We start from the raw sequence: 20163 nt of genomic DNA, 5'->3' as shown, positions 1-20163 counted from the left end.
CTTGTTCATGAACTGTATTCTCATGTTGTCTGACTTGACTGAATTCCCTTGTACCTGATTCCTTTTGGTAATTGTTGACAGAGATGGTGCCAAGCACACTGTAGTGGGTTTTCTGATCAGACGGATTCTAGATGATCCTGTACTGACAAGACCAGTTAATTCTGATTCAGCTATTGGACTCCCAAAATGTGGGGTTGTTATTCTTGTGAAGAATATTGTGAAGTTCTTGTGAAGAACTTGCATTTAACTGCTCTCTTTTCTCAGAGAAGGTATTACTATGTATTTTCACTATTGCTGTTTCAGACTACTCATGAAAATAGGAGAACTGGCCTAAAGGGTCAGAAGAAAAGCATATCAAGTCCAGTATCTTCCCTGCTGCTTCCCCCCCACCCCAGCAGTGGTCAACTGCAGATACTCAGGGAAAAGTATGGCTAGAGTGAATGCTTTTTTCACTGATTTTTTTTTTTTTTTTTTTTTTTCTTTCCTGGTGGCAAACAGTTTAGGGACTTCCTTTATTGGAGGTTACATCCAGACTGCAGTCTTCTCTGTTAGACTTTTCCACGCAATCATATCCTCATTGCTTATCACCTGTGTGCCTCTGCATCTTCTTGTCTGTAAGGTAGTCACCTGATTAAAAGCAAATTTACATCTCCGTGCAAGAGGAGATCTGAGTGCTCCCGAGACATCACGCAGTCTGTGCTGGAGTGTGCTTTGTGGATGAATACAGACAACGGGAGAATTATTTGGTTGATACAGAAGAGATAATGTTGTTCATAACAGATTCAAAAAAGTCCATGACACTACATCCTAATCCAAAATAAATTGCAATGGAAGTGGTAGAATTTAAATCCCAGTTGGAGAAACTAAGTGGGTAAATCAAGGGCTATACAACAAGCTGGCTGCAGTGGCATTGTATGAAATAATTTGTGCTGCTCTTACACATGTGTGCTCAAGTGGGCAGTTGCATCTTCCTATTTCTGGTTAGCTTATTTTTGATGTTTGTCTCTTCAAACGCTTGCAGGTGTTTTTCTGAGCCTTGCTATTGCTATTCTGCAGAATGCCACCTGGAAGTCGAGGAGGGGGGGGAACAAAATGTAATGCTACCTTTTTATGCTATTTTGCTACCTGTTGACTAAGCACTTGAGAAAATTCAGTCTATTTTACTGGAGGTTTCTTGTTCACAGGAAAATCAAGATTGTTTGCTCTATAGTTCTGAGAAATGTGTACAGATACTGCATGAAAACTACTTAGAAATAAACGTTTACCAGTTTTTAAGCAATATTTAGATGTTGCATTAGAGGCAATGCAGTGTGAATCATATTTAGCTAAGGTGAAATTATATGGTTAACATTTCTTACCTTGGTCTCTTGTTGCTTTTTCATGTTTTTCTGCTTACCTGGGATTTTAAGTTCCTTAGTGGATTTTGATTTGTCTCTAAGGAACTGAACGTAATGATGTTTGATGATCAGCAAGCCTCTAAGATACACCAATTTAACAAGAAGTTTCTTTCTCTAGATTTCAGTGCAGTATTTATGATTTACTGTTATATATATATATATATGGCAGGCAACCCAAAGTTATCTTGACGAATGTCCTGAGGACGAAAATTGGAAGAAAATACATAGACAGCCACGTAATAATTGATGCAAATTTATCTGATGCTGACAAATTACAGTCGGGTCAACTACTCTCATCATCTGTTGCCAGCCTACAGACATGTCAAATATTAAGTTCTCCTCATGAAAGTTCTTTTCTGTCTGAAAGGTATGTTACTCACTGCTGATTTTGCCAGTCTTCCTGAAATGACATAGATTCACAATAGAAAAGAATTTCCCTGAAACAATTTTTGTTATACTCTTGTCTTGAAGCAGGAGGTTGGTTTCCTGAGTGCAGACTAACATGCCGCTCCAGTGAGCTGTTTTAACATTGCATTTATTTTGATTTGTTGTACATGATCCTAATAGGCTACTTTTCTTTCATAGAAGGAGTTTGAATTTGCAATAGATCAGTGTTTTGATTTGTGAAGACGGCCAAGTAATTCAAACACATTTATGTTGGTTTTGTGTCCAGAACCAAAATCTTGCTTTCCTGTTGCTGTAAATGTGTTCTAGCATGATTTCAAGTAATTTATTTTGCAAACTTTCACCAAATTCCTCTCTGTGATAATTCATTTCTTTTCACATTAATCCACTAGTGGTCTTAATCCCAACAGAGTGCCATTGTTTAAGGGCTGTGTGTGTGTCCTCTCATTGCTTAACATCTATTTTTCTTCTTTTCTTCCTACATTTAGGTTGACTGAACATCACAGTAATGCTTGACATATAAAACTAGCAGAAATAAGATATTAGAATTATGTAACTTTGGTTTTGGTCTAAGATGGCAGTTTAATTCAGAGTAAGCTGTTTTCTCTTGTCTTTTATGGCTGCCTCTTTGCTCAACAGTAAAGTATCCACAAGAACAAATAGCAGGAAACTTGGGGGAAGAAAATAGAAAGAGGAAGGAAGAGAAGAATGATTTGTGAGGGCAGGAATAATCAACAATTTCCAGGTTAAAGAAATCTTTAAAATTTTTGATAAAGTAAGGCAAATTCTTTATTCTGATCCATGAACATCTTAAAAAACCTAAATTAGTAAGAATTCCTTTCTCTTTTTCTGTTGGGATCCCCATTGCTGCTTAAATTAATCTGACAAAGCTGCAATTTAAATGAAGGACTTAGTTTATTAGACTGTCTCATTTCAGAAGTATTACATTCATTGCTAATAGTTTTCCATAAGCTTAGGCTGACTGAAGTGTGGGGAGTTTGTTTCGATTGTTGGGGTTTTTTTGTTTTACTACAAAATCTTTTAAGATTTGTAATTTTTAGTATCTGATTTTTCCACTTGGTGCTGTTTTTGATGATGGGAGGTAGTGGGTTCATAGAGAGGAAAACATGAACTCTCATATATAACTCTCTAAATCTGAGGAAAAATCTTGCTTAATTTTTCAAGCTCATGTCTGGAGGACAGCTGTTGACTTTTGTTAAGCACAAGAATGGTTTGAACTAGTCAGGTTTTTTGGTAGGTGATGCATTCAACTTGCTTTAGATTTGGAGTGGTTTGTTGTTTGAGGGATTAATATTCTGTTTCTGTGATCTATTTTTCTAATGTATTAAGTAAAAGGCTTGTTATTGTGAGGAACCAACATTAGGAGGATTTTCTACCTCTCCCCAGTGACTAGCATGTTAATGCAAGTTGTAATAGATATCACATGGGAAATGGAGAATTTAGGAGTTATTTCAACAAAGACGTGGTTTGATCCTGGTCACCTCTCTGTAACTAAGGTCTATGCATAAGATACAGTTGGCACTGATTCTTTTGGGGTCTCCTCTTTCAGAAGAGAGTAAAAGCTCCCCCATTTAGAATGGTTGTGTGTATATATGCACATGGCCATAGAGACTCTTGTGTCGTCAGAGTAGCTAAAATGGATGCTGTTTTACTAAAATTGTGCCAGTTTTGTACTATGGAAATTTCAGATTGAGTCAGAGAATTGTGTGCGATCAGAACAGAGTGGTAATAAGTTAACCTTTCTCTATCAGCTAGAACTTGCTGTGAGTTCCCTGTTACCTTTCTTGCTTTTGGTATTACAGCATTGGTGGATTTTGCATTGTTTGTGCACTGCAAACCTGTGTGAAATGCATTTGTGTAAGTCACCACTGACCTATCTATAACTAACAAATTTGAGGTAGGTTTTAAATGTAAAGGAACTTAGGGTTTTAAAGGAACTTAGGGTTTTAAAGTGTTTTTCCTGCTTGTTTCTCACGGCTGTTGAGAGCACTTTGGTATATACTGCCCTACCTTCTTAGGTTATGCATGTATCTGTTAAGAGGTACATTTTAAACTGAGTTAACAGCAGAGATTGGAAGTAAAAATAAAATGTCCAGAATTTGTATATAGAGTTAATGTGTTTAGGGAAGCCTATTAGCTGAAACGTTCCTATTGAAATGTTTACTATTGTTGAAATGCCTGAATTGTGATGTTGATGTAAAACGAATGCTAGAAAACAATGGTTTTGTATTGTCTTTTAAGGCAGTCAAATCTATATAGCTCTTAGTCATACAAATACTTGAGTTGCGAGAGAGATGTGGGTTCCAAAATCAAGTTTTCTGTAGTGAGAACTAGAGCTGCAGTTCCAGAACTAGAGCTGCCTGTTGCGTGGAAGACTCTGTCATGTTCAATATACAGATGAGTAATAGCACTTACCAAACACTTTTTCTGTATATGGTCCAATTCGTGATTTTTTATGAATGGAAAGATAGTGAGTAATTTCTTCACGATGCTTATATACTGTTCATCACTGTAGTATCAGAGCAGTCCAGAAATCTTCATTTGTCTTTACAGTATTCCCAAAGAGCAACAATAATCTACAGATATGGCACTGAAGAACTGGCATCTGTTCAGGAAGTGTCCAACAGTTTTGCCTGTCTAGTTAAGATGTCAAGAATGTCCCATGATTGGTGATGTTCTTTATGAGTCTAGGCTCAGCTGTCGGGGCTTTCAGTCATTGTGATGATCGCTTTACTCTTTGCAAATTGGAGACTGCAACATTCTGAGTTAGGCACGTTATAAAACAATGAACACAAAATCCCTTTGCATTAAGTGAGGTGACAAAAGGAGAAATTGAACAGATTTTCCAGAGCAGCATTAAATTGCTTTATCTATGAAATCTTCTTTACTTTCTTTATTTTCCAACTCTCACAGAAAATGAAGCAGAGGTCACGAAGGTTAGTTTATTTTATTTGGTAACCCTGAGGAGAAGTCTTGCATACTGAATGTAATTAAGTTAATGTGAGAAAATACCACATTTAGGATAACTAAATGTTATCCTAATGCATACACTAGAAACCAAAATACAGTTATGTAGACTTTTGTCAGCTGTAAGTAGCCTCCAGAGAAATTCAGAATATGTTTATGGGATCAGACCTCAAATGTGAGGATGTCATACTGTTCAGTCTTTCAGTACCTCTTGAATACATTCTCTTATTTATAAAAAAAGCTGATAAACCCCAAACAAACAAAACATATGATTACTTTCTTGCATGTCCTTCTTTTTAGAATGAAACTGCAAGCTCAACTGAATAACTGTAGATTGCCTAGTTTCTCATACTGTAATCCTTTTATGTTTCTTCCTCATTCATGTCCTGTCTCCCCCATCTCCTTCAAAGTTACTGTTTCAGGCCCTTTTGAGCAGGGATTTCTATTTCAAGTCCTTTCTTGTTGCAGGAACTTACTCAGTGGATGCTATTAGCAGTTCTAAATCTAAATTAAAAATATACTACACTGCCTCATTCCCACTGCATTCATGACAAAGGCAAGGATATACTTAACTGACTGTTGTTCTCCTTTTTTTTTGTTTTCTCATTATGTGTTCTTGTTGCAGTCATGCTTTACAGCAAAATAGTATTTCAGTGTCTGATGTCAAGCATGTCAGATTTTCATACTTTGCACCTTTTAGAAACATCTGTTTCATTATTATTGTTAGAATATCTGTGTATCTCCACAATGGGAACTGAATTAGTTTGTATTTCATTTGCCAAGCCCCCCATGCTTACAAGAGAGGCAGAAGTTTGTGGTCTAACCAACTCTTGTTTCTGTTGGGATTTTTGTTAAATATTCTTTCAAAATTAAAAATAAGTCATAGTTAATACTCTTTACAGGTCCGAGCATTGCCTGAGAAAAACAGATGATGATGTGTATAAATTGACCAAAGCTTCTAAAGAACCAGAAAAAAATAATGTCTTCACTTTTAGAAGACGAGAGCTGCAGAAGAAAGGTTTGTAGTGAGCAATAATCTGGCATTTCACAGAATCACAGAATCATCTAGGTTGGAAAAGACCTTGAAGATCATCCAGTCCAACCATTAACCTCACACTGACAGTTCTCAACTCCGCCAGATCTCTCTCAGTGTTATGTCGACCCTACTCTTAAACACCTCCAGGGATGGCGACTCCACCACCTCCCTGGGCAGCCCATTCCAACACCTAACAACCTGTTCTGTAAAGAAATGCTTCCTAATATCCAGTCTAAACCTTCTCTGGCACAACTTGAGGCCATTCCCTCTTGTCCTATCGCTTATTACTTGGTTAAAGAGACTCATCCCCAGCTCTCTGCAACCTCCTTTCAGGGAGTTGTAGAGGGCGATGAGGTCTCCCCTCAGCCTCCTCTTCTCCAGACTAAACACCCCCAGTTCCCTCAGCCGCTCCTTGTATGACATGTGCTCCAGACCCTGCACCAGCTTCGTTGCCCTTCTCTGGACACGCTCGAGTAATTCAATGTCCTTTTTGTAGTGAGGGGCCCAAAACTGAACACAGTCATCGAGGTGTGGCCTCACCAGTGCCGAGTACGGGGGTCAGATCACCTGCCCTGTCCCTGCTGGCCACGCTGTTGGTGATTTAAATATGAATTTTGGAGAGTGTTGGGAGATTTTCTTTTTTTACTCTAGTATTATGAGGAGAGCACAGAAATAAAATAGGCATTGCATGCAGTGCATATGTTTCCTCAAAATGCAGTTTTTTACAGATATGGTAAAATATATCAAATAGCTGTTTTTAAATAGGAATAAAGCTATGGTGAATCAGATCTGTGGAAGAAAAAGGAAACTGAGGGAAGCCTCACTGCACCATTACAATCTGATTTTATAAAAGTCTTTTATACTCAACAATGTAATACATGGTTTGTGAACTCTGCAAAAATGTTTATGCTATATGACTATATTTGTATTTATTGCTGAAAAACTATGAGCTCTATACTGACTCTCCAGGACAAATATACTATATTTTTAATACTGGTTAATAATATCTGCAGATTAGAACAGGAAATGGAGAATATTGCATCCAGCAGAAGATAAAAGAAAGGCTGTGAAGTATGGATTTCTAATTCTTACTTGGAAGGGAACTGTGAAATTGGTTATGCCCTTATCTTAACTAATCGTGCAATAATAATCTTTCCCTAATTATTTTAGGGAATATATTTTGGCAGCCACACACGATTAAAAGAGGAAGGAATTATCGTGGAAGGTATCTGCTTCCATGCATTTTTATTTAAGATGTAACAGATATGAAGAAATACAAAGGTTTTTAAGGATAACCCATTAAATCACTACTTTTTTCTGACACAGAAAACAAGAACTATGATGAACTGGGAAAGAGGAGCAGAAACATGAACAGCACCACTCTCAGTCAGAAGGAATCCAGCTCTTTTGATTCTGAGAAAAGGAAAAGAAGATCTAGTGGCCATATTTCTGATCATTGTAGTGCACCCATTCCAGAAAAATCATTTCTACTCTCTGTAAGTTGCAGTTAATTTTAATGTATGTGTTTGTGTACACACATGCACACACACTTAAGTAGCAGCAGTAGCAACATCCAAAATGAAAGAATTATACTAATAAGTAGGGTATCTAGGGATCCTGTTGTACTTGTTGAGGGAAAGTAGTTCAGTGGTGCATAAAGAACAGTGAGGTATATGTACTTCTGTTGGCGATATCAGAATATAAAGGTTGTGAGAGGTGAATGACAGTGTTTCCTGCAGGCAGGAGCATGGAGTAAAACGATTTTGGAAATAAGGCATCTAGCTACTGAAGTGAGGCTTCTTTCACAGATGATACAGAACTAATTAGGGACTTTGATACAAAATTTGCAAAGTATACCTCGGGTTATTGAAAACTTGCAGATGTCCTTTCTCCCTTCTCAGTCTAGCATACCCTTCCCTAAAGTTTTATTCTAGTCTGTCATTGAGATTTGGAAAAAAAAAAAAAAAAAAGACTGATGGAATCAGTCAGTACAAACTGTGATTTATATTCAAGCATTTGAATACAATAAAGGCATCTCTGTAACCTTCTGATTAAAACCACACAAAAGCAGATAGTTGCTGAGTCCTGTTCACCCAGTTGACCAAGCCACACATTTGCAAAGTAATGAACATCACTGGTGCTTGGTCTTTCAGTGTCAGACAGTGAGAGCGCTGCTAAAAAATCAGAAATAGTTTCTTGTTCAGTTTTGTCCTGGTTTCAGCTGGGATAGAGCTAATTGGTTGATTTTTGTTTTTTCCCTTCCTTCTTAGTAGCTAGAATAATGCTGTGTTATGGATTCAGTATGGGATTTGATATGAGAAGAATGTTAATAATACACTGATGTTTTTAGTTATTGCTAAGAAATCAAGGACTTTTCAACTTCCCACATCCTGCAAGTGTGCAGGTACACAAGAAGCTGGGGGGGGAGCACAGCTAAAGCAACAGACCCAAACTGGCCAATGGAATATTCCATATCATACAGTGTCATGCTCAGTATATGATAAGGGTGGATTGGGAAGCTCCACTTAGATTTTCGGGATGGTGGTTTCAGGATTCTCTCTTCCTGGGGATCACTAGCTGGGAACAGGCTGGGCATCGGTCAGCAGGGCGTGAACAATCACATTGTGCATTATCCATTTGTATTGTCTATTATTACTATTATTTTAATTGTATTTTATTTCAATTATTAAATTGTTTTTATCTCAACCTACAAGTCTCCTAACCCTTGCCCCTCCAACTCTTTCCCCCATCCCCGGGAGCGGGGGAGGGTGAGGGAGTGGCTGTGTGGTGTTTGGCTGCAGCTGGGTTGAAACCACGGCAAGTTTGAATGGGGGTCATAGTAGACTTCTAAAAGGTTGTCCCTCAGGCCTTTATGTAATAACCTTTGGAATATGAGCAGGGAGAAATTACCCTCACTTGAGCTCTACATGCAGCTGCATTAAGCTGTAATTATTTTGTCTAGCACAGAGGTAGGTCTCAGTGATCACTGATCTGAACCATCATAGAAACGTCAAGAAATAAACATATAACCTGTCACTGTTTCCTGTTTTATAGAAAGAGCGAAGATTGAGTTCAACTCAGTCTCCTTGCCACAGAACACCCTGTGAGGATGAACAAGGTCACAGATCTAATACAACTCTGGTGCTGGATTGTATTCCCCAGCCATTAGAGAGAGACCATAAAGACGTTTCCACCTGCAACCACTTAAGTCCTGCTCACAGCTGCACAGAGGAACCTGGCTCAGAGTCTCCTCCCAGAAATTTGTCAGAGAAACAGCTTTCTGCCACCAGTGAGGATGTGATTTCACCACAAGTTAGTACCATCAGGAAATTAAAGATGGACAAATCGCAGTACCTGAGCAAGCTGCGTAACAGAATCTGCAGGGGTGATCGACAGCTTGCTTCAGTTGACCCAAGTATGTACTGATCCGTGCTGCTGACAGTTACTATTAGTATGTTTAGGTACTAGAACTCATGCGTGACTAACTGGTTGAAACATATGGAACAAAAGATTGAAGACAGAGATCGTGTTGTTTGTAATGCATTGTGCAGGTTAGAGAACAGTGCTTAGTGCCAGTGTCCTCTGCTGGAGTATAGAGGGTCTTGCACTTGAGAAACAAGATAGACATCAGGATTTTCAAATTCCAATCCTTATTTTTTCAGCTGATTTTGTGGCTCTGGAAAATCAACTTTGTACTTTTAATGATGCTTAAACTGAGAAAAAAATACTCTCTCTTCTCTGAAGCAGCTATGTTGTGTCCTGTTTCTTTTAATAGTCAGATAATTTTGAGGATCTTGAGTAAAAAGTGTTAATAAAGATACAAAGCAGTGCTTGTTGCATACACTTTCACGCATGTAGACCTTGACTGGTTTGGGCAATGTACTTTGATATTGCATACTGCAAGAGAGAATTCTTTGCTCGTCTGAGATCCACAATAAAATATTGTCAAGTCTGCGTCCTGTAGTATATGTATACTTCTTTTTTCCTCTTTAGTTGTCCTTTCCAGTGATGATGAGGATGGACCTTCTGAATCAAAACGCACAGAGCTGCTGCACGATAATGTCACTGACAATAAAGAAACAGACCAACGGCCTGACTTCTGTTTCTCAGCAAAGCTATTGGAAGGCAACATGGAAAGTCACACAGAGCAGGTAGTCCAGTTTTTGGCCTATGTATTGTTATGCCAACTATTTAATTTATTTCTGCAATGTTTATTTTTTTCTTGTATATTAGGACAAAAGTGAAATGCTTACAGCAGGTACAATTAGTTCCAGCAACAAGGAGTAGCTGCAGTAATTTATTTCACAGATATAATTCTGGACAGCCTTCAGAGAAGATCTTTGGCTCTGAAGCTTCAGTATTTTTGCAACATACAGTGTATTTCACATTTTGAAAACAAGCATTTGGAAATGTTTAATATTATGAAACAGAAAGGATCAAGTAGTAACCTGAGCTAGAGGTAGACATGATGAAGATAGGTCTGTGAAAAATGTTTTTTCACACTGTTTTATATTCATCATAGTTCAAGCCAGTAGTTTCTTTGTGTTGTCCAGTCCTCTGTTGTAATTCAGTGCATAGAGAAGTTCAAGGGTCTTTGTTGACAGCAGACAGATATAGGGTAAAGTTCCCTTTCCTGTGTGGCTAGTGGTAGAATTTGAATCTAAAACTAGCCATAAAGATTGTTGCCCCGTTTTGGACTTGATTAGCTTTGTGCTGCTTGCTTTGACCTGGATTTGGGTTCCCTCTGTAATCCTGAAACAAGTCAGAAGAGCCATTGCTGCCTCTTCTTACAGGTGCATCATTTTGATCCTAAGGATTGAATTGGATCCCGTGCCTTTGATATCAAGAGGTGTATTTTTTGTTGCTCTGTTGTTTGATTTTTCACTTGGCTCTAGATTAGTAAAGAGCAGAGGTTATTTCTTGTCAGTGGGAGCTTTAGAGGTGGAGCAAGATACTGTTAGGCCCTTAAGGACATTGTCAGTAATGGTTGTAATAACATTTACAGCTTTTTAATATGGAATTTTTATATGGGAGTTGACTTTGGGAGTAAATTCTTACAAACATGAAGAGAAAACTCCTAAGGTTACAGCAGGGACTTATCTCATTTAAAGCCCTGTAGTAAATATACTGTTTTTTCCAGTTTTTAACAGAGTCATTTGAAGATAAATGTCCTATCAGTTTACCTTCTGGAAGCACACCTAGAAAACAGATGACCCCAGGATTGGATGTTGAATTTGATAATCTGTACATTGGGAAATTTAAATGGTTATCAACAGGTCCTGCTAGGGTAAGTTGTTCTATTATGATGATATTTTGAGAATATATAAAATTAAAATTCTGCTTGAGAAAAGCTAGTGGTACTTAGTGTGGAAGCACTGAGTTTTGATTATTGTTGCATCTGATTGCTTTGGCGAAACGATGGAGTGTATAGTCCATTACCTTGTATGTTTGGATTGCTGTCAGTAGAGAAGCTAACTGGGATTTTCTGTGGCCCCAGTTTTCAGAGGTAAAGGTTCTGTATAAATGCTGTACTGGAACAGAAATTATACTGAGGAAGCTTTTCATGAAATCTAATGGAAAATAATGGCCATGTTAATGTCACTTGAAATAAACACCAGTTATTTTTCTCAGAAATAGTACAGATATTAGAATAAAGTAATCCATAGTGATCAGAGTTCAGATATATATTATGCACTAATCTTGCCTTTTAAACAGAAAATTTCTTGTTTTGTAGCTTTAAAGAGCATAAAAGCAATACTAAAAGCATTAGTGCATAGGCAACATCCTACTCACAGGGTGTAGAAATGTAACTGGAGGTGTACTTCAAGTGGAGTACCAGCTGCAGGAGTTTCAACAGGTCTTTGACCAGACTCATTCTATTGCAATTGGAAAAGAAATGTTTGAACATGTATATCTCTTTTTGCTTACAGTGAGACATTTTGAAATCTTGGATTGTAATAATTTCAGCTTTTTACAAAACACCATTTTTTGTGCTTCAGTTCTCATGCAGTGATGAAAACATTTCATGAAAATTTCCTAACTTAATATGCTGAAATAATTTGAGGGATGAGTTGAAATATTTTTAGAATCAGTGCTTTTAGGTGGAAAGTGAAAATTTTCCTTGGAAAAAAACAACTTTGTGCTTATTGTGGTAATGTAAGAGAAACCTCTTCTCTCAGTGTATGTGACAACCTTCTGTCAAAGTGACAATAAAACATTCTTCTTTATTTAGCAAAGTCTTTTTAACATAGCAGCAGTGTGAGTGGAAGTTTAAAGGCCTTTAATTCAAAGGTTAATGTAAATAGCAAAGTAACACCCCACTGTTGGACCGTTTATATAGTGTGCTTAATTCATATAGTGCAGCTGACAGTCTTTATCATGGGGTGCTTAAGCCCCTTTTGTCCCAAGTGTTCATAATTTTTTTTTTTTCTTCTTCACATCTTTCTTCTTATTTCTCAGTGCTTAGCACCTCTGGGACTCACTTTGCTGTCATTTAGATTCTGCAATATGTATTTAGGAGTGTTGTTTTAGGTAAAATAGGCAATATTAAGTCTCAAACTAGGCCTATTGGACTTGGTAGTGTTAGGTTAACAGTTAGACTTGATCATCTTAAGGGTCTTTTCAAAGCAAAATGATTCTATAAAACTATTTTCAGTTTATTTGGCTATAAGCAAAAGAAAATGTGCAGATAATTAAAAATTCTTACTTTGTTTTAATCAATTGCTAAACCCCAAACTAATTTATACGTTTTTAATCTTATTTCAGTTTACAACCAAGTATATTACGATCCCATTTCAGGGTAAGAGAATTTTCTTCCTTTAGCCTTCTCTCAACTATATCTTTAAAATATTGCATTAAAATAATCAGTATATATTTATATTATGAATAATTTTTAATCTTACTTTCAGAAAGACATTAAATAATTTTTAAAATTTCCATTTTTCAATAAATAGAAGTATCAGTGTCTATAGTGTAAGCATTAAAAACTTAGCAGCTCTTTAACTTTTAAGGTGAACTTGCAGTTTTAATGGCCTTGCCTCCTGCATTCCTGAATATATTAAGTTTTGAACTACAGTGAATATGACTACACATGTTTTTGAGGTGAAACATTAATCTTTTCAGATAAGGGTTTAGGCCCTTAGGTTTATTAAACAAAAATGTATGAATTGACTAAAGCTAAGAGGAATGTAAATGTAGATGTGCATTCCGTCCATTTTCCGAAGGTGATGTGTGGTTTGTGTATCTTATAGGAGAAGGTCTGAATTGGATTGAATGAAAGCTAGTAGGAGTTCGTGATTTGCGATTTTTTTTTTTTTCTACATTTGTAGGTACTGACTGTGCTTATTCTGAGCAAAAATATAATTTCTTTCATGAAGAATCCTGCATTTAGATGTTTAACTTTTGGTGTTGCAATTTGTTAACTTTGTTTTACATAGTTTGTAACTGATTTAGGTATTAAATTCTCAACACATTTTATGTAATGCCAGGAATAAAATCTAGAAGTACTGTTTTAATACACTCTGATCATACTTACATTTTAGCGTGCAATTACTGTGATGTGTGACTTTATCCTTGGCTGTGAAAGTTATGGTTATTTTAACTTCTCTCTTCTACAGTGGCTCTTAATAAGAATATTAAGCTGACAGTGGATACTCTGGATCTGAGAAGGTTTGGCTTGTGGAGAGGTTATGGTGGCAGTTCTTCAACAATGATCATTTTCCTTTGGTTGTCTGTAGATTATGTGGAAAAGATTGAAACCCAATTAGGAAAGTTAGTTACCGGCAAGCCATGTGAGTAATCTCTTTCCTTTGAATGCAATGAATGCATGTCAGTAAAGCAGTTATTTTACAGTTGTGCTTCTGGAATACTGAGGAAAGTCTATAGCTTTTTAAAGAGTTGGTCAGTTTTGCTTTTCTAAATGCCTCACTATATATGTATACTTGTATTTGGAAGAAAAAGGTAACAATGATTTAAACCCGCTGCTATTTAATAAAACGATCTTGTAACACAGTTCAGTTGTAATCTGTGTGAGGAGGCCTTCTGAAACTAGGCTCGTGTATAAAGTATCTCTCCCTTTAAAACAAATTGGATGTTTTAAGTGTCCTTACTCTTGAGTAATGTATATGCTAGACGAACGGCTTGGCAGATGAAGGTTGATGTGAGCTTTGACAAGACTGCATTGGTCCATTGTGTTATTATTGGAGATGGTTTCCAAATCACAGAATCACAGAATTGTCTAGGTTGGAAAAGACCTTGAAGATCATCCAGTCCAGCCATCAACCCAACATTAACAGTTCCCAACTACACCAGATCCCTCGGCGCTAAATCGACCCTACTCTTAAACACCTCCAGGGATGGGGACTCCACCACCTCCCTGGGCAGCCCATTCCAACGCCTAACAACCAACCGTTCTGTAAAGAAATGCTTCCTAATATCTAGTCTAAACCTTCCCTGGTGCAACTTGAGGCCATTCCCTCTTGTCCTATCACTTATTACTTGGTTAAAGAGACTCATCCCCAGCTCTCTGCAACCTCCTTTCAGGGAGTTGTAGATGGCGATGAGGTCTCCCCTCAGCCTCCTCTTCTCCAGACTAAACCCCCCCAGTTCCCTCAGCCGCTCCTCGTACGACATGTGCTCCAGACCCTTCACCAGCTTCGTTGCCCTTCTCTGGACACGCTCGAGTAATTCAATGTCCTTTTTGTAGTGAGGGGCCATTTAGTTTGGCCAAATGGGCTATTTAGTTTGTAGGGTATTATGGACTGACTCTTTCTGGTGTGAAGCTTTGTAAAACTGAGTCTAACTTTTGCCTAAGTCTTCAAAGTGGCACTATCATAACAAGGTTTTTACATTGGTAAAATCATTGCAAAATGATGATGTCAGAGTTGCCTATGTGAAATTTAACAGTATGTTTACCCTGTACAATCACCACCTGTATGAAGAAAAATTTAAGTAATGTTAACTTTACATAAGGAGCACAAGTAGTTTGAAGTGAGATACTGAGTAAAATTTTAGCAGTGACTTACCTTTACTTGACATAAGTTTATCAGTTACTGATAGCTTCTATAGACACAGCTCCCAGTGAAATGAGTGGAATCTGAGTATGAAGCTGTGAGGCATTCTTTAATCTTAGTTTTATTTACCTTGATTACATTCTTGTTGTAGGAGGAACCTTCAGGAGTTGTTATTAAATTTCTATGCTTGAATGTTTTATGCCTTTTAAATATCTAGTAATGTAAATATTTTGAAACGTATGTAGAGACTTGTTGAAACAAATCAGTGATGGTTTTACAGATTGTGGAAGTGGTTGCTATGATTTTGCTCTAACTTCTTAGTGTGTTAATATTAGAGAAAAATATATTGTGCCAGGCCTGACAGCCTGAGAGGGGTGAGGCTGCTGCAGCTCCATGTCCCCAGGTCCAACCAGTAGCAAGGCTGAAGATGTAGTCCCAATAGGTAGAGCACACAGAGCACTCACATACACCACATATATGCGTAGTTTGCCCCACAGATAACACAGACACACAGCACTCACACAAACACAGATGGCACCAACAGCCTCATCCTGCTCCCCTCTCTGGCTGAGCAGGATGGAGACCTACTAGTGAGAAAATACATATATATATATATATATACACACACATATGTACAAGGTGAATGCCTCTGTCAGCTGGGCTCAGATGCTCAGTCTGCCTAGGTGCTGACCCTGGATCCCAGTCTCCCCAGTTGTTGGCACCTGGACATACAAGTCACTGAGGCCAGTGCCGGTTGGTGGTACAGACTGTCATGTGCACGCAGGCACACAGCTGGCCAGGACTCCCCTGGTCCCAGTAGCTGACCGTGCTGTGCTCTCATCCTTAGAGATATACAGGCAGTCTCACAGCCAGAGCTGTCCCATAGGGACCTGCTCACCCTCCTGGCTCCCAGGGCACTTCACCCATTCACCTAGTTTGGCTTGCTCTTCACTAGCAATCATGCTCGCTTGCACACACGCACTTGCTCCAGTTGCTGTGCTCATACCCCCATACACACACATCAAATAGAGAGTCCTTCATCCAGGAGAGACTTAGAATGGGATGTAGTAAGATGGCAGGACAGAGTGTGCTGATGAATGCACAGGGCACAGCCAGACAAGTGTATTAACCAGCAAAGTATTTAGATATGACTGGTCCTTTTTATGCCCTTAGCCCTCTATTTTCCCACATCTGTTCCCCCGCAAATCACGTAAATGCCTCCCTTTGCCTGCCTTTGGTTCTTCCCTTAAACACCCCATAATAAGTCCTGTGCAATCTCAAAATGTCCTTCCCCTGCATCCCATCATGTGTGCCACACACCTCAGCAGCACCACCTCCTCAGTCCAAAAGGTGCTCTGGCACTGACTCGTCTTGATGGGTTTCAGGTCTGGACCCTGGGGCTGAGGCTCTCCTGGGACAGCCCTGGGAAGGGCCTGGGGTGGGAGGGGGGGGGGGGGGGGGGGCGGGGTGTCCCTTCCTCCCAGCCCTTAATTAGGGTTCCTGCCTGCCATTGTGCCCCTGTGCTCCTCTGGGCTTGTGGAGGTGGGTCTTTGGTGGGCTGGTGGCCTCTAATGAACGTGGCAGGATGTTATTTGGTCTCTTCCTCCTGCCATTGTCTCTCTATGCTCTGTTGTGGGTGTGCAGAAAAGTTTTTATCACATAACCTAATAGTTAATGCTATCCTTTCTCTCCTTTTTCTAGCCAAATCTAGTGAATTTGTCTTTCTTGAACTATCCCAACCACTCACAGAATGGAAAGAAGACAGACTGACTGCATTGATTACTGGTGTGAGCAAGAAGAACAGAGCACCAGATCTCTCTGAGGTTTTGTCTTTGAAGCAAGCATTACCCTTGTTGAAGGACCTTTCTCCTGAAGAGAGCTCTTTCATGAGTTACAGTAAGGATCTACTAAAGCAATGTATGCCAAAAGAGGGTACCTTAGAAGCCCATGAGCCTGCAGTTCAGGTTAGTGTGTAGCTATTACTTGATTCATCACCACCTGTTAGCATTCACACATTCTAGTAAATTTTAGATCAGCCTTCTTTCTTAATCCATAGCTCAAAAAAACCAGTCATGTTTGTTATTTCTCTCCCACAATGGGGCAAGATTTGCAGTAAACTAGATTGTGTCCATGGAGGGATAGTGTATAGACCTCATCAGTAAGTGGCAAATACTGAAACTTTAGCTTGATTCATGGTTGCGTATGCCTAGAACCACAGGGATTTCCTGCCCTTGTGTTGTCTTCAGGGCAGCAAGTTGGCAGTAATCAAGTAATGAGTGATGGATCCATTTTTCAGTTGAACTGGAAGTGAAGATGTCTCATCCCACACAGTGGGTTACGAGGGGGGTGAATCTTTGGAATTCCCCAGAGCCTGCGTGCGGGTGAAAGAGCTGGTCTCTGCTCGGCAGAGCCGCAGGGTGGGCTGAGTCACCACAATGACTCAGAGGAACAATTGTGCTGGTGACTTTATTAACTGACCGCTTTAGTAAGTGAATGGAGGCAATTTGGCAGCAATCAGCTGGTAATCGTCAGGAGAACTAATAAAGGCACTTTGGTGATGAGACTGTTTTCCTAATAACCCGTCAATGAACAAACAATCCCAATTTAACTCCTACAAAACTTATACACATGAATAAGTAAGAGAGAGAGAGAGAGCAGAAAGAGGAAAGAGAAGAGAGAAAAGAGAGGAGGAGGGGATAGGAAAAAGGAGAATCACCGCCCTTGGATCCCATGTTGTTGCAGAGTAGCCAGCATGGTCCATAGGCGGTGGGTTGACAAAGACACACGTGGGGTGTTGCCTTTATAGAATCTTTCTTGCGCATATGCAATAGGTTGTTCCAGAAGGATCTTATTTTCTCTGGCTTGTACCTGAGCAGTTAGGAAAGTTCTGTCTCTGGGCATCGGAGAGAAATGGCCCACCACCCCACCTCTGCAGAACTTGCTCTGCTTCTCCCCCACAGGGCATCCCACTCGAGTTGTTTGAGACATTCTCTTCACAAACAGTTTCTTGTTCATGAACAGTTTGTGACAGAAGGGGTGCAGCAGAGGAGTAGCTCTGTACCTTGCTTGTTCCCCACCATTCTTGTGGGGGCTCCACAGCTTGAAATGCTAAATGATTCCTAAGGCTGCTGGGGAGATGGGGCTGTGCAAGTTAATGTGTTAATACACCTCCCTCTGAGGAGTAAATGTCTCAACGCAACTCCACGTCATTGTCACTTCAGAAATTACATATGTTTGTTCCCATCAGTGGAAAGCACAGAGACAACAGATCAATCTGGTTGTGAAACTGGAAACTTAAAAACTGAGCCAGGCAGTTCAAATCCGTATCGTTTTTAGGCAAATTAAGATCTAGATTTTCAAACCTTCCAAGCATACACAGCTCCTAGTAAGACAGTCTGATACTTGTCTCCATCCTTTCAGGTCCCATTTCTTCTCCAAAACCAATTCTGTGTCAGTTGGCTGAATAATGCTTAAAGAGTTTTAGAGAGAGGTTATAAGCAGATGAAGACCTGTCATCATTTTAAAAGGGACATAACTTTTTATTGTCTGAGCAGTGGCATGTTTGCCTAAATACTGATGTTTATACTTAGGCCCTCCAGCCAGATTCCTCTTCAGTGATGCAGGATACTCCTGTGGGCCTCAGGCTTGGCTTTTGTGTGTTCTGTTTTACATATTAAGCTATATGATGCTTTTTACTATTATTATTGTTTGGATTTTTTTTGATAGGAATCGAGACCAAAAGTGGCCAGGCCCAGTTATGCCCTTGCAAATAAGCAGAGTAGTGGTTTCTATTCTATCTCTCTGTCCTCTGCACTGAATGAAGAATGGAAAGAAGTAAGAGAAGCTGGAGCAGTTAAGAAGTAAGTATATTTCATATAAATAAGAACGTGAAAATAAAACAAACTGAATAAACAAATTGCTGGAATAAAAGCTGTGGCTTAACTATGATTCTCTAGTTGATTTGAAAGGGTTGTGTGAAAGATGCTCTAGAAATCTAAAATAATATCACCAAGTATGAATGTAGTTATTCCTGTTTCCATCCTAATAGTTAACAGACAAAATGGACGTGTTACAGGATGACAGAAAAATCTCACAGAAATTAGAGAATACTTGAACTGTGACTACAAGCTCGTATCATGGATGCATGAATGGGAGGGTAGGGACCTCATGGCTTCTGTGAGTGACCATCTAAGTCTGTATCACAGCAAAACTATTGCTAACTTGAGCTGAGCCTTTCTTTTAAAATCGAAACTGTTTTCTTTCACTGTTCTGTCACACTCTAGTTTGTCATACAATGTACTAGTTAATACAGGAGCTTGGTTAACAAAAGACATTAGAAAATACGAACACGCAAATATGTAATGCAGCACGATACTAGGAGAGTGCTGACATGTCTCAGTTCTGTCTGCACTAGCCTGTTAGTCCTCATACTTCTAGTATGGCAAAGATTAGCAAAGTAAATTGCTCTTAAGAACTCTTGCCTTTTGCTGTCACTGTTTTTATTGACAGTATAGCAGTTGGTTCCAGTTAAGTAATGTGGTTGTTAATCTAGAGCTTTTTAAATACTAGTGTTAGAGGTAACTTGGGCAGTTTAAAACCATTTAGAGTACCTATGCTGCATGGTGTGTAAACTCAGCTTCCTGCTTGGAAATGTGGAAGTCCTTATGGGAGTTTCAATGACTAGAAAATCACTGTTCATTCATACCATTTGAGAATATGTCCCCTAGTGTTTCTTCCCATTTTATATAGCCATTTGTCAAATTCTTTTATCACAAATAGAAAGCCAAGATGAAGGTAAAAAATAATTTCCTTTTCAAAAGTTTTTCTCAAAATTTCAGTGTGCATTGGGGTACATATTTCTTTCATAACACTTACCTATTGGAGGAAGAAATGGTAAAGGACTTTTGAGGTAGTCAACAGTTTTGAGAACTACCACTTTTGACAGGATTTCTAGAAAATCTTCTACATGTGGAACAGCCATACTAAGAAGAATGTCAAGTAACACACAGTTTGTCACTGTTATGATTTGTGTTTTCCAGCTTAATTGTTTATCCACCCCCACCTGCAAAAGGAGGACTGGGAGTCACAAGAGAAGACCTAGAGTGCTTAGAATATGGAGAGTTTCTCAATGATGTCATCATTGATTTCTATCTTAAGTAAGTAATCACAGCCTTAATTGTACCCTTCTTTCTGGGACCTGATCTGGACTTGAATGTTACTGTAAATGTCGGTCACTAAATATGATACAACAATTTCAGAAGTAACAGTATGATGAATTTGTAAGTTGAACTCTTTTTACAGCTCTTGTATTTTCTCAGCAGTTTCA

The 20163-nt window shown here is 38.9% G+C and overlaps 1 protein-coding gene across 6 annotated transcripts in view; it reads left to right on the top strand.

Moving 5' to 3' along the window:
• SENP7 (SUMO specific peptidase 7) overlaps window positions 1-20163 on the top strand; it is a 49519-nt gene that overhangs the window by 14265 nt on the left and 15091 nt on the right. For 5 of the 6 annotated variants that reach the window (XM_074811252.1, XM_074811231.1, XM_074811242.1 and 2 more), the window contains 11 exons: window positions 1567-1764; window positions 5693-5808; window positions 7153-7322; window positions 8881-9241; window positions 9820-9977; window positions 10967-11113; window positions 12592-12625; window positions 13443-13616; window positions 16539-16801; window positions 18564-18697; window positions 19877-19993. In XM_074811252.1, coding sequence (XP_074667353.1) covers window positions 1567-1764; window positions 5693-5808; window positions 7153-7322; window positions 8881-9241; window positions 9820-9977; window positions 10967-11113; window positions 12592-12625; window positions 13443-13616; window positions 16539-16801; window positions 18564-18697; window positions 19877-19993 — 1872 coding nt within the window. The remainder of the gene's footprint in view (window positions 1-1566; window positions 1765-5692; window positions 5809-7152; window positions 7323-8880; window positions 9242-9819; window positions 9978-10966; window positions 11114-12591; window positions 12626-13442; window positions 13617-16538; window positions 16802-18563; window positions 18698-19876; window positions 19994-20163) is intronic. The other variant, XM_074811269.1, reaches the window with a different exon arrangement.

This window comes from Strix aluco, chromosome 2 (assembly GCF_031877795.1).
Source record: "Strix aluco isolate bStrAlu1 chromosome 2, bStrAlu1.hap1, whole genome shotgun sequence".
Classification (NCBI taxonomy): domain Eukaryota; kingdom Metazoa; phylum Chordata; class Aves; order Strigiformes; family Strigidae; genus Strix; species Strix aluco.
Note: the sequence above shows the minus strand (reverse complement) of the source record. Positions and strands in the feature narration are given on the sequence as shown.